The sequence below is a fragment of the Doryrhamphus excisus genome, chromosome 7 (assembly GCF_030265055.1).
Source record: "Doryrhamphus excisus isolate RoL2022-K1 chromosome 7, RoL_Dexc_1.0, whole genome shotgun sequence".
Classification (NCBI taxonomy): Eukaryota; Metazoa; Chordata; class Actinopteri; order Syngnathiformes; family Syngnathidae; genus Doryrhamphus; species Doryrhamphus excisus.
Window position 1 is genome coordinate 18,541,739 of NC_080472.1, and position 13,765 is coordinate 18,555,503.

At 38.5% G+C, this 13,765-nt stretch overlaps 1 protein-coding gene across 1 annotated transcript; it reads left to right on the forward strand.

Annotated features, from left to right (window-relative positions):
- Positions 1-86: 86 nt before the first annotated feature.
- nudt4b (nudix (nucleoside diphosphate linked moiety X)-type motif 4b) lies at positions 87-13,378 on the forward strand. The gene is made up of 5 exons (XM_058078292.1): positions 87-496; positions 8,985-9,095; positions 10,273-10,317; positions 10,387-10,474; positions 10,606-13,378. Exons 1-5 carry the CDS (start codon positions 401-403, stop codon positions 10,830-10,832), a joined length of 567 nt encoding a protein of 188 aa, XP_057934275.1. The 5' UTR covers positions 87-400; the 3' UTR covers positions 10,833-13,378.
- The last annotated feature ends 387 nt before the right edge of the window (positions 13,379-13,765 follow it).

Below are 13,765 nucleotides of genomic sequence, written 5' to 3' on the forward strand. Positions count from 1 at the left end.
TCAGGAGTGAAACCCCGCCTACTCGAAAATACTCCATCCAATAGACTCTTTTTTTCTTTGTAGGGGCGTGGCTTGCATATGTCAAACTCCACTCGGCTTTTTCCTCCGTACTGAGTCAGCGGCCATGCGCAAATGGACCCAGAGGAGGGCCGTCTACATAAAATCCCTTCCCGGGGCTCTCCATTCACTGCCTACCGGAGAACTTAAAACAACCGCTGGAGCTTTGACTTTATCTGTTTGACATCGAATCAAACGAGGAACACATAAAAACCACCTCGGACCTTCTCCTACGGATTTAGACAGCAGCGGTGGTGCGGCTGCTGCGTTGCTAACCGCACGCTCAATTCAACCATTTTCTTTGCATTGTTTTTTTTTTTTTAATTGTGCCGGTTCGTCCAGGATGAAGCTGAAACCCAACCAGACGAGGACATACGATGGCGACGGTTTCAAGAAGCGAGCGGCGTGTTTGTGCTTCAAGAACGAGCGCGAAGAGGAGGTACACACACGGACTACTTTGTATGCCCATTATACACAAACCGGGGGTCGTGACTTAAAAATGAGCATTCGGCTTTCAAAATGCAGACGTTTGGTGTTATTCTCACTAAATGCAATAAGGGCGTATTTATATTTTCTATGTGTTTCTCATTGTTTTATCATGACGCTTTTTGTGATTGGACCATCCAGTTTGGGCTAGTTTGAGGAGTCACTAGCAAAAAACAAAAAAACGGCGTCATCGTTGGGGTCTCTCGTTAGCAACGCTCCACTACCGGTTTTGCGTTTCAAAATAACACACTCGCTCTATTTCTGTCCGAGTGACACAACGCCTCGCATTCGAGTGAAGCTTTTATTTTGAATGTTGACGCATGCATTTCCGTATAGCCTCTTGCTAGCTTATAGCGGATACAAAAGGGGGCGAGGCTGCTTTATTGCACCGGGTTTTCTCATACACTCGTTGAGGCATAACGTCAATGTTTCATCGAATATATTCGTCTTTTCACGCATAATACCCCGATTATGTCGCATTTAGTGGACGTTGAAGTTTTTACTGCATCTTCACCCGCCAGTTTGGTGCATAGCGTCTATGCGAATGAGTATTTAAAGGGACCGCAGCATGTAAATAATGAACATGAGCTGACAGGCATGCGTTGTTTTTTTTATATAACGGACATTGTTGTGTTTTCAACACGATTTCTCATTAAAATATGCTTATATGTATTTACATTTGGTCAGCGTACACAACATAATGCTATAAGACTATAGTTTTCACATCAATATGTCCACCCACTCATATCAGATACAGGTCTAATTTTGGCAGTGTTGCTCATCCTGTGTACATGTTAATAATTATGACTTATGAGCCTTGGTGGGTGTCATGGTACAAGTTTGATTCCCAGCCAGGACCCCAAGACCCAGCCATTGGAGATGCTCAGGCCTGGATAAATGAAAAGCTTGTGTCAGAAATATCATCCTACGTAAAAACTAATCCAAAATACTTGCAGTGGTGACCCCCCGACGGGAAAAGCCGAAAGACACGAAAACAAAGTGACATGTAATGTGGTTCTGCTACAAATTCCGCCCCCCCTCCCATCGATCATCTTCGTTTGGGTTTTCCGATCCAAGCTGCCTCGGGACAAAAAGTGAAGACTAACTAGAATTACCGCTTTGTGGTTATTTGCTTTTTCCCGTGTACATCCACCGTGTAGGAATACCGCCATAGGAAGCGTGTTGACGTCTTTAAAGAGGATGACATTTTCCTTTTGGGATAAACATGGTCACTGTCACCATCCTGTGCTATTTTTCGACACTCTTGCATACCATTACAGAACACCTGCTCTGGTTTTGCACACAAATGTTATGTCACTAGGATGTACATACTCTGAGTACTTCAGGGGCCCCCCGGTGTGTGAATACTACTGCTTGTCTGAAATGTCTGAATTTTATGGCTCTGCTCATGTAATGGCAGAGGTGACATTGCTTTGAAGCAGTCTGAAGGTCTCGGCTGTGATCTATCTCTTTTTAACAAAGAGCTTCTTTTCCAACCCAACCAGGGCGTTAAAACCGTTGGACTTTGCCACACAGCATTGCACCCCCCTCTAAACCCACACAATCACTTCCAAGACACATGAGAGGCCATTGTGGTTGCGAGAAGAACCGCGTCGACTCTTTTGCGGTGACCCCAGTGACGCCATCATAACCTGTATTTGTCTGTTAACATTAGTTGTGGATTATTGCTTAATAATGCAATTTAAATTCCATCCAGGGTGACATTTAGGAGCTCCTCATTGGGTTGGATGAGGTGTTTATGTCCTCCAGAATATCCCTGAATTGAAGGCGTATTAAATTTAATTAAATTTAAAAAAATAAATCTGATCCTTTTATGTTGTTGTTGGAATATTACTAATTTTTTATTCAATAAAAAATAAGTCTGTTCCTATTATTATTATTATTATTATTATTATTATTATTATTATCATTCATCGGCCATCTCTGTGTGGAGTTTTCTCCGGGTACTCTGGTTTCCTCCGACATTCCAAAAACATGCTAGGTTAATTGGCGACTCCAAATTGTCCATAGGTATGAATGTGAGTGTGAATGGTTGTTTGTCTATATGTGCCCTGTGATTGGCTGGCTGGCCACCAGTCCAGGGTGTACCCCGCCTCTCTCCCAAAGACAACTGGGATAGGCTCCAGCACCCCCACGACCCTCGTGAGGAAACAGCGGTAGAAAATGAATGAATGAATGAATGAATTTGATTAACTAAAAAAAGTTCAGAAATATTTTAAATTAAATTTAAAAAATAAATCTGATCCTTTTATGTTGTTGTTGGAATATTACAATTTTTTTATTCAATTAAAAATAAGTCTGTTCCTATTATTATTATTATTATTATTATGTTTTTAGTGCAGTATAGTAGTCCTAATATTAAACACGACAAATCAAACTAGTTTTAAATATTCTTTTAAAATAATCTTACTCAATTATTATTATGCACATAATAAAATAACAAAAAGTGTTAATATGAATAATATTTACTATTATAATACTTTACAATGATGATAATTCAACAAAAAAAATACATTTATTTTTAACTATTTAATCATCCTTTATCCCCTATCTGGATCTATTGGTGGTAAATCTATGTTTATTTCATTGAAACCGAATAAGTCGTTTGGTGTTATTACATAACGAAGGTTAGGTTGCTTGTCAACTGCATCCCCTTCCCTTGTCATTACAGGAAGTGTCACATTTAATAGGTGTCCATCAAATGTGCATCTCAGCAATGTTTAGCAGCTCTTGCGGTGACCCCAGTGACGCCATCATAACATGTATTTGTCAGTTAAGCTACGAGAATGGTCAACACTGGGACATTAGTTGTGGATTCTTGCTTAATAATTCAAGTGCTTCTATTTAAATTCCATCCAGGGTGACATTTAGGAGCTCCTCGTTGGGTTGGATGAGGTGTTTATGTCTTCCAGAATATCCCTAAATTGAAGGCGTAATCACGTATTTCATTAATAAGGGATTAATTGCATTTGTGGACAGAATTTGGAACAGGTCTTTATGTCCTGCAGAGTTAGTCAGTCGCTGTGTGATGAGCGGAGATACCACTTAATTGTATAACAACTGGGATTTATAGTCGTCTGTCCGCCATTGTCCAGTAAGAACACGGGTCATAGTTTTATGTGGAACATTTCGACATTCCCAATGGGATACTTTGTGATCCCCTCCGTCAGTGCATTTCTATTTTAAACATTTTTCTCACCTCCCCAAAGAAGCATTTGCTTGCCATGTTTTGTTTGATGTGTGTGTGACATTTTGTCCAAGGTTTCGTCACCTCCTCCCATGGAGGCGATTTACAGTAAGTCGCCCCCGATAAGCACCCCCACGAGGGACTGCTGTGAATTGCCCGGCAGTCAAATATCACCGGGAAACACTTGCAGGGGCTTCTGGGGTTTCGTTCTTTCCTTCTCACTTGGCCCTCTTTCCAAATATAAACTCGGGTTTCTGTGCTCAGGAGTTCCAACTGTCACTCGGCCTCTGACCTACCTATCATGACGGCGTGAGATATTTTGTTTTGGTTGTCATGCAGGCGTCTGAGACAGGTTGCCTCATTTCTGCTTTGCTGCAAGCTCACTCCTTATTTGGTGGATTTAATATAGAAAAAAACATATTTGAGTGCGTTTTATTAACATTTACCAGACATTACTTGCAACAACATTTGTGATAAATTAACAGGAAAATAATTCACAGGCAGAAATAATAATAATAATAGACGTCTTAATAATATTATTAAACAAAACATATATATATATATATATATATATATATATAATATTAAATAAAAATGTGGAATTGTGAGGTAAATTATGACATTTTGAATTAAATATAAACATAGTTATTTTTATATTAAATTATATATTTTTATATTTATTATATTAATTATTATTTTATATTAACACAACAAAATAAATAGGGGAAATTACATTTTTGTATTTCTCTGCTGTTTTTTTATGTTTTTTTGTGATTTGACCGGGCTGCACGGCGGTCGAGTGGTTAGCACGCAGACCTCACAGCTTGGAGACAACGGTTCAATTCCACCCTCAGCCATCTCTGTGTGGAGTTTTATCCGGGTATTCCGGTTTCCTCCCACATTCCAAAAACATGCTAGGTTAATTGGCAACTCCAAATTGTCCATAGGTATGAATGTGAGTGTGAATGGTTGTTTGTCTATATGTGCCCTGTGATTGGCTGGCTGGCCACCAGTCCAGAGTGTACCCCGCCTCTCACCCAAAGACAACTGGGATAGGCTCCAGCACCCCCACGACCCTCGTGAGGAAAATGCGGTAGAAAGTGAATAAATGAATGAATGAATTTAACTAAAAAAAGTTCAGAAATATTTTAAATTAAATTTAAAAAATAAATCTGATCCTTTTATGTTGTTGTTGGAAATTTTTTTTTTATTCAATTAAAAATAAGTCTGTTATTATTATTCTTATTATGTTTTTAGTGCAGTATGGTAGTCCTAATATTAAACACGACAAATCAAACTAGTTTAAAATATTTTAAAAAAATAATCTTACTCAATTATTATTATGGACATAATAAAATAACAAATAGTGTTAATATGAATAATATTTACCCTTATAATACTCTACAATGATGATGATTCAACCAAAAAAAATTATTATTATATATATGTATGATTTATTTTTAACAATTTAATCATCCTTTATCCCCTATCTGGATCTATTGGTGGTAAATCTATGTTTATTTCATTGAAACCGAATAAGTAGTTTGGTGTTATTACATAACGAAGGTTAGGTTGCAGTTAGGTTCAACTGCATCCCCTTCCCTTGTTGTCATTACAGGAAGTGTCACATTTAATAGGTGTCCATCAAATGTGCATCTCAGCAATGTTTAGCAGCGTCCAGCGCCTAATTATACACACATCGTAGTATGTAGATTTAGCGCGCTACATTCCTGTATTCATGAAAAGTAAACTTCTGTTGTTCCCGTGTGGCCTGGCAACCACGCAGCACAAGTGTGTTGTTTTGTCCTCCCCGCAGACGCCGCTTTTTGTTTTTGTACCAACACAAGCCTCGACAGGACAGCGAGGGCTTTGCAACCACGCCCCAAACACAAAGAATGAATGAATTGATCAGGTGACCGATAGGCAAATAAAGAAAGCTATTCCTTTCTTTTTTCCCATGCAGGTTACATTGTTCCACATTCTAGTGAGAAGACCCTGTTTGCACGGTGGGCGTCAATAATACTGTACAGGCCACCTGTTGAACAGCATAAACACCCCGCTGTTACCTTTGGGCCTAATACGAGTACACTTAGTTGACTTTTTTTTTTTTTTTGCCGTTGCTTGCACGTGTCCGAAGGCAAGCGCCAGTCAGTTTGACTCCTGTTAATAATGTTTAAAAAAAATGTATTTAGAAGGCCATAAATAGATTTTCCATGTCTTATGTGTTATTTTCTCGTATTAAGTCTACTATATTGGGTAATGGTAGAGTAAAGGTGACTATAGGGCTATTATTGCATGTTGAGAGGGCTCTAATAATGTTAAAAAACGTATTTAGAAGGCCATAAATAGATTTTCTATGTCTTATATGTCTTATTTTCTTGTATTAAGTCTACTATATTGGGTAATGGTAGTGTAAAGGTGACTATAGGGCTATTATTGCATGTTGAGAGGGCTCTAATAATGTTAAAAAAAACATATTTAGAAGGCCATAATTAGATTTTCTATGTCTTATATCTGTTATTTTCTTGTATTAAGTCTACTATATTGGATAATACTAGAGTAAAGGTGACTATAGGGCTGTTATTTAATGTTGACAAGGCTCTAATAATGTTAAAGAATGTATTTAGAAGGCCATAAATAGATTTTCTATGTCTTATATGTCTTATTTTCTTGTATTAATTCTACTATATTGGGTAATGGTAATGTAAAGGTGACTGTAGGGCTATTATTGCATGTTGAGAGGGCTCGAATAATGTTGAAAAACGTATTTAGAAGGCCATAAATAGATTTTCTATGTCTTATATGTCTTATTTTCTTGTATTAAGTCTACTATATTGGGTAATGGTAGTGTAAAGGTGACTATAGGGCTGTTATTTAATATTGACAAGGCTCTAATAATGTTAAAAAATGTATTTAGAAGGCCATAAATAGATTTTCTATGTCTTATATGTGTTATTTTCTCGTATTAATTCTACTATATTGGGTAATGGTAGTGTAAATGTGACTATAGGGCTGTTATTGCATGTTGAGAGGGCTCTAGTAATGTTAAAAAATGCATTTAGAAGGCCATAAATAGATTTTCTATGTCTTATATGTCTTATTTTCTCGTATTAATTCTACTATATTGGGTAATGGTAGTGTAAAGGTGACTATAGGGCTGTTATTTAATGTTGACAAGGCTCTAATAATGTTAAAGAATGTATTTAGAAGGCCATAAATAGATTTTCTATGTCTTATATGTCTTTTCTTGTATTAAGTCTACTATATTGGGTAATGGTAGAGTAAAGGTGACTATAGGGCTGTTATTGCATGTCTAGACGGCTCTAATAATGTTAAAAAATGTATTTAGAAGGCCATAAATAGATTTTCTATGTCTTATATGTGTTATTTTCTCGTATTAATTCTACTATATTGGGTAATGGTAGTGTAAAGGTGACTATAGGGCTGTTATTGCATGTCTAGAAGGCTCTAATAATGTTAAAAAAACATATTTAGAGGATTGTAAACAGGCTTTCTTTGTTCCAACTACAAAAATATGACATTTATAAACAAGGAATTTGACTTCACTTATCACAGACGGTTCCGGAAACAACTAACTGTGACAAAAGAGGGATTACGTATTAAAGCCTGCAATAAAAATACATGTAATAATATTTGTATACTATATATAATATACTGTTTTAATATCTGCTCTTCCTGTCCTTGTTCCACAATCTAGTGAGAAGACCCTGTTTGCACGGTGGGCGTCAATAATACTGTACAGGCCACCTGTTGAACAGCATAAACACCCCGCTGTTACATTTGGGCCTAATACGAGTACACTTAGTTGACTTTTTTTTTTTTTTGCCGTTGCTTGCACGTGTCCGAAGGCAAGCGCCAGTCAGTTTGACTCCTGTTTGCACTTTCAATCCCATTAAAGGAGCAAGCGAGGAGCTTACATGTGACCTGATCACATGTGTGTCTGCCGCACACGCTGCCTTACGGGAGACATTTTGGAAGGATTTGACAGCAGAATGGCCGCAAAAGTCGCTCGCGTGTCCTTTGGGCTATTTTAGACCTTTTAGTCCATATGAATTTTTATATAGTGCCCTGCGTCAAAACTTTGCTAATGTTTACAGCAGCTGTGTTGTGGTCCCCGTGTCGCGGATGCTTCCAGAAACGGCAGACGTGGGCACATGTGATCCCCGCGTATCGGTGCACATTGCAGCTGTAGTGTAATTCAAGCCACCGTGAGGTGGTCGCCATGGAGTGAGGGAGGGGGGGAATGGCCCATTCATGCATTTTACATGCATTGTTGTTAAACAATGTGTATGTACAACAGGGGTCTCAAACTCATATTTACCTGGGGGCCACTGGAGCTAGGGTCTGGGCGAGGCTGGGCCGCATCAGGTTTTACAAAAAAAAAAAACGCATTTATTAAAAACAGAAAAATATACAAACTTTTTCAGTGCTTTTGTTTCTGATTTTCTACAATAAAAGCTCTGATAAAACATTCCACTGTTCTCAAATATCTTAATTTTTATTTTTCTGCACAAAATAAGATGAAAAATAAATAAACAAATCAAGAATAAATTAAAATCAATCAATCAGTAATAAATAAATAAATATAATAATAATAATAAAACAGCAAATAATAAAAACTTAAGAAAACACATATAGTTGGTGGGTAGACAAATTATTTTTTCAGATTAAAATGAACAAAGCATTATTAGAGCCCTGTAGACATGACAAAACACGACTATAGTCACATTTATACTCTTTTTATTTACAACATATTGCGCAACTGCAGGGTCTTGAGACACATGCTAACTCACAAACTAGAGAGCTAGCGACCTAAACGGTAGCCTTCAAGTTATTTCCTTTAAACTTAAATAGCCAAAAACTTACCACTTCCACACGGATAGGGAGGATAACTATTAACAGTTATTTAACCTTTAACATGAACATTAATCAAACGTAATAATTTTTTCTGGGTACATGATACCATACAGCATCCATATCAAACTTAAACATTAAACATTCATATCACGGCGGGGGCCTCAAACTAGTGTCCTGCGGGCCACATTTGGCCCACGGGCCGCGTGTTTGAGACCACTGATGTACAACATCGCACAAGTACGAATAATAATAAATATGGCTACCATAAGGTAGTCTCTCAGTGATTGTTTCTGTTGTGTTAAAAAATAAAAAAAATATTGTTAAAAATATTAACTTTTTTATTTTATTTGCACAGGTCTTGCTGGTCAGCAGCAGCCGGCATCCGGATCAATGGATCGTTCCCGGAGGAGGGATGGAGCCTGAGGAGGAGCCCTGTGGAGCAGCGGTGCGGGAGGTCTTTGAGGAGGTAAATAGATCAGAAAGGCGCAGAATAAGATGAGGAAAAACATAACAGATTTCATAGACTTTTTGTTCTTGTTAAAAAATGTATTTATGTCACATTCGGTCGTCCGTTGCTACCTGCATGTTCCAGTTCGAACATCATGCCCTCAATAGCTCCTGGTTTTTCAAAAATGAATAAATAAGTGATTTTTTTTGTGGTAAAATACGCCAAAACTCAACTTTGAACCACTGATGTCACTTCCTGTCCTGTCCGCCCACCGCTAAGGTCCTCTTGGGAACGTATTTACTGTGACACACATGAACAGTTATATTCATTCATTCATTTTGTACCGCTTATCCTCACGAGAGTGGAGGGGTATGTGCTGGAGCCTATCCCAGCTGTCTTTGAGCGAGAGATGCGGGGTACACCCTGGACTGGTGGCCAGCCAATCACAGGGCGCATATACAATGGACAATGGACAATTTGGAGTCGCTAATTAACCTAGCATGTTTTTGGAATGTGGGAGGAAACATGCAAACTCCACATAGAGATAGCCATGGGTGGAATTGAACTCTGGTTCTGGTTCTGTGAGGCCTGAACGCTAACCACTCGTCCACCGTGCAGCCAACAGGAGTTACATTTACATCTTAAATGGCTTATTTACTCTTTTGCGGACTATATTGGGTAACACCAGTATTTACAGCCACCATTACAATACACTAATGACCCTGTTCCCACTACAGGAAGTACGCTGTCAAGAAAAAAAAAACAATTATTTATGTCTTATTTTCTTTGATTATATCTACTGTATTATAAAATACAGTGCAAGCATGCACTGTATACGGGGGCGAACAGACTGCACATGTCCTTGGGGAGGGGGGCAGGGGGGGTGAAAGCGCACATATTTGAAGTTGGTAACGCCGCAGCAGCAGCAGCAGAGAGGTGAAGATATTTGCAATGGCTGTGAGGTGTCAGTCTGCAGGCGCTGGACGCTTGGTCTCCTCTGTCACGATGGACGAGCGTCTAAACTTGGCTGCTCGCGGGATGCCTGAGCATTTGGCGCAAGTCCGCCCGCCGCTCACGGGGACCCGGACCAAGGGCACATTTGTCATGTCTTGATTTTTCCCGGAAGTAAATCAACTCAGGTCAGCTGTTTTTATTTCTACGACTTGATAACAACTCCCGCTTCTGCCCTTGGCAGGCTGGCGTGAAGGGCAAGCTAGGACGTCTGCTCGGCGTGTTTGAGGTAAGCGTCCATTGAAAGTGGCGGATTTGTTTTGTGTTTTTTTTTAATATTCCTTATTTTTCTCGAAAGCAAAACCAGGATCGGAAGCATCGCACCTACGTCTACGTGTTGACTGTCACAGAGACGTTGGAGGCCTGGGAAGACTCGGTGAACATAGGTGTGCTACACGCGTGTGTGTGTGTGTGTACATATAGCGTGTGTGTCTAGCCTACATGCAACACATTGTCAACAAACCACCGGTTTCGTTTGTGAGGCATTTTAAAAAGTCTGCTTTGTCTCCCCCCGCAGGCCGCAAGCGGGAATGGTTCACGGTGGACGAGGCCATCAAAGTCCTGCAGAGCCACAAGCCCGTCCACGCCGAGTACCTGCGGAGGCTCCAGCTCAGCTGCTCCCCCACCAACGGCAACTCCATCCTGGCCAGCCCGCCGACGGCCAACGACAACTACCCCCACTACAGCGCCACGGCCACCACCACGCCCTCCACGGGCGGCCTCCTGGCCTCCTCCCGCAGATAGGACCATCCACCGGGGGTCCAGACTGAACTTTTTTTTTTTTTTTTTTTTTTTTGTACAGCCTCGCATGGATCTGTAAATAGTCTTAACTGCTGGACGGACCAAAGCCATTGCCAGAACTCTTGTGAACGAGACTCGCCGGTGGAGGAGACCCCCCCCCCCCCTCACCTCGCCGGCGTTGGCAAAGCTGGCGCCCCTCTCATCCGTTTTTATCACCATGACGAGCAGCTTTGGACTCTGCTGGCATGCCTTACAGATACTTTGTATGAATGTTTGTTTTCTTCTAGCACAACACACACACACACACACACACACTGTCTGCTGACCTAAGGATGTCTTTTAGTGCATGGGGGGCATCATCCGCATAGAAGGTGGTCTTTTGTTTCATTCAAATGTGATCAATTATACTTATCTATATTGTAAACTACCAACGAGTATTGGGGTCACACAAAGTATTAAATAAAGTCAGAATTGCAAAGAATAATAACTTTAGTAGAAAAAAAAAGTTGCACTGTTACAAGAGTAAACGAATGTATACATTTCTGCAAAAAAAAACCCACCTTGTTTGATTTCTAATTCCCAAAATAAAGTTGTAATAATGTCTACTTTTTACCAGAAAATGTAGCAACACTTAAAATAAAAATAATAAAAACGTCCTTTCATAGAGATTAAACTTTTTGTTTAGTTTAATTTTCTAAACATATTTAATAATAAAATTTGGACTTTATTTTGTAAAAATTAATTTTAAAAAAATTAATAATTAAATTTGGACTTTATTTTTGTTTTTTTAATATTTAATAATTAAATTTGGACTTTATTTTGTAAAATTAATCAAAAAAGATTAATAATTAAATTTGGACTTTATTTTGTAAAATTAATCAAAAAAGATTAATAATTAAATTTGGACTTTGTTTGTTTTTTTAATATTTAATAATTAAATTTGGACTTTATTTTGTAAAATTAATAAAAAATAATAATTAAATTTGGACTTTATTTTTGGTTTTTTTTATATTTAATAATTAAATTTGGACTTTATTTTGTAAAATTAATAAAAAAAATTAATAATTACATTTGGAATTTATTTTAGTTTTTTTATATATTTAATAATTAAATTTGGATTTTATTTTTGTTTTTTTAATATTTAATAATTAAATTTGGACTTTATGTTTGTTTTTTTTAATATTTAATAATTAAATTTGGACTTTATTTTTGTTTTTTAATATATTTAATAATTAAATTTGGACTTTATTTTTGTAACATAATTTTTTTTCCTAATACAAGCTTATTCTTGCAATTGGTATTGTATTTTTTTTTTTCATGCATTGTGACCCGAATATTGGTTTGTAGTTCAAAGAGATCGAAAAAGGAACTGAAAGGACTTTCTCTTTGGGCCCCCAAGCGTTCAGGTGAAAGGTGACACGAGGCTCTACCTGCTGTCTGTCTGTCAATCGCTACCTCAGCTAAAACGAAACAAGCAAGGTGAGCAACGCTGCTTCTTCTTCAACGTTTAGCCAAAAGTGTCCATCAATGGAGTCCCTGCAGTTCCCACATTATTTCAAGGTCTGTGCTTCAAAAAAAATAATACGACTATTTGCGGCCTTTTCAACGGCCTCCGTTTGGACTTTTTCACGTTTTCCGTCTTTTCGGCTGCACATGTGAGAAAACGAGTTATCGGGAGGTCTTGAAGAAGATGCTTGGTTCAAAACGTTCTCCTAAAAATGACTTCCGATATTACGAAAAGAAGCTGCTAAACGCTTCCGAGTTGCGTTTTTAACCTGAATGAACACTGTTTTATATCTTTTTAACTGTGTACAAATAACTGGAGAACCCCCCCTCTCCAACCCCCCCAGTTGGATACGAGTGTAAAAGTGCCATGTGAAGGACATGATTGACATGACGATATTGAAAGTGAAAAGCAGGGAAGAAAGAACGGCTCCTGATTGGGCGTTGATGACCCAACTCCATCTTAACCTCCTGAGACCCACAAAGAGATTTCAATTGAATTTAATTCCCGCTGGAGCCTATCCCAGCTGTTTTCAGGCGAGAGGGGCGGGGCACACCCTGGACCGGTCGCTAGCCAATCACAGGACACATATACTACACAAACAACCATTCATACTTATGGACAATTTAGAGTTGCCAATGAACCCGACATACATACTTATATATTTTTGCATTTTGCATATGCTTTGCTGGGTCTCAGGAGATTATTATTATTCCGTAACGTAACGTGCCAAATGGGACATGAATGTTCATAATGTGTACAAGAACGTGTGTATTGTGGAGATTTGCAAACTGTTTTGTAATACAGTTGTGACAAATGAATGACCGACTGCTTTGGAACCCCTCAAATCAAAGCACCGCCATTCGTGCTTGACTATGAAACATACTTTTTTTTCGTTCATTGAAGTGCTGGTTTCCGTCAAGGTGGACAACTTTGAATGTTAAAGCACCCGAGTGGTGATTTGTAACTCGACGTGACTGACTTTAAACTGGAAATACTGTGTTGGAGAGGCAAGGGAAAAGAATTAAATGGGGGTGAACTCTTACTAATGATTCCTTTTGAGTCTTCTTTGTGTGGCAAGTGGCTTTTTTATGGCTTTTTACTCATTGAAGGAAAAAAAAGCAACTATTTCCACAACCCTACACGTCTTATGTTACTGTTAATGGCTGACACATGTGACACTTTGTCACTGGATTAGATGGCAATGACACTGGGTGGGCTTTCCTGGTAATGCAACCTTCACCTAACAACAGGTGAAGGTGGGTGAGAGCCAATAGAGAAGACATGATGCAGCACACTGCCAGAATGACCAAATCATATTCAATAAATCAGTAATCAGCATTATTTTTCTTATAATGGAAATATTACGAAATCTATAGATTAGGAAAAATAGAAAAGAAATTCCTCATTTATGAATGTTAAATAAATAAAA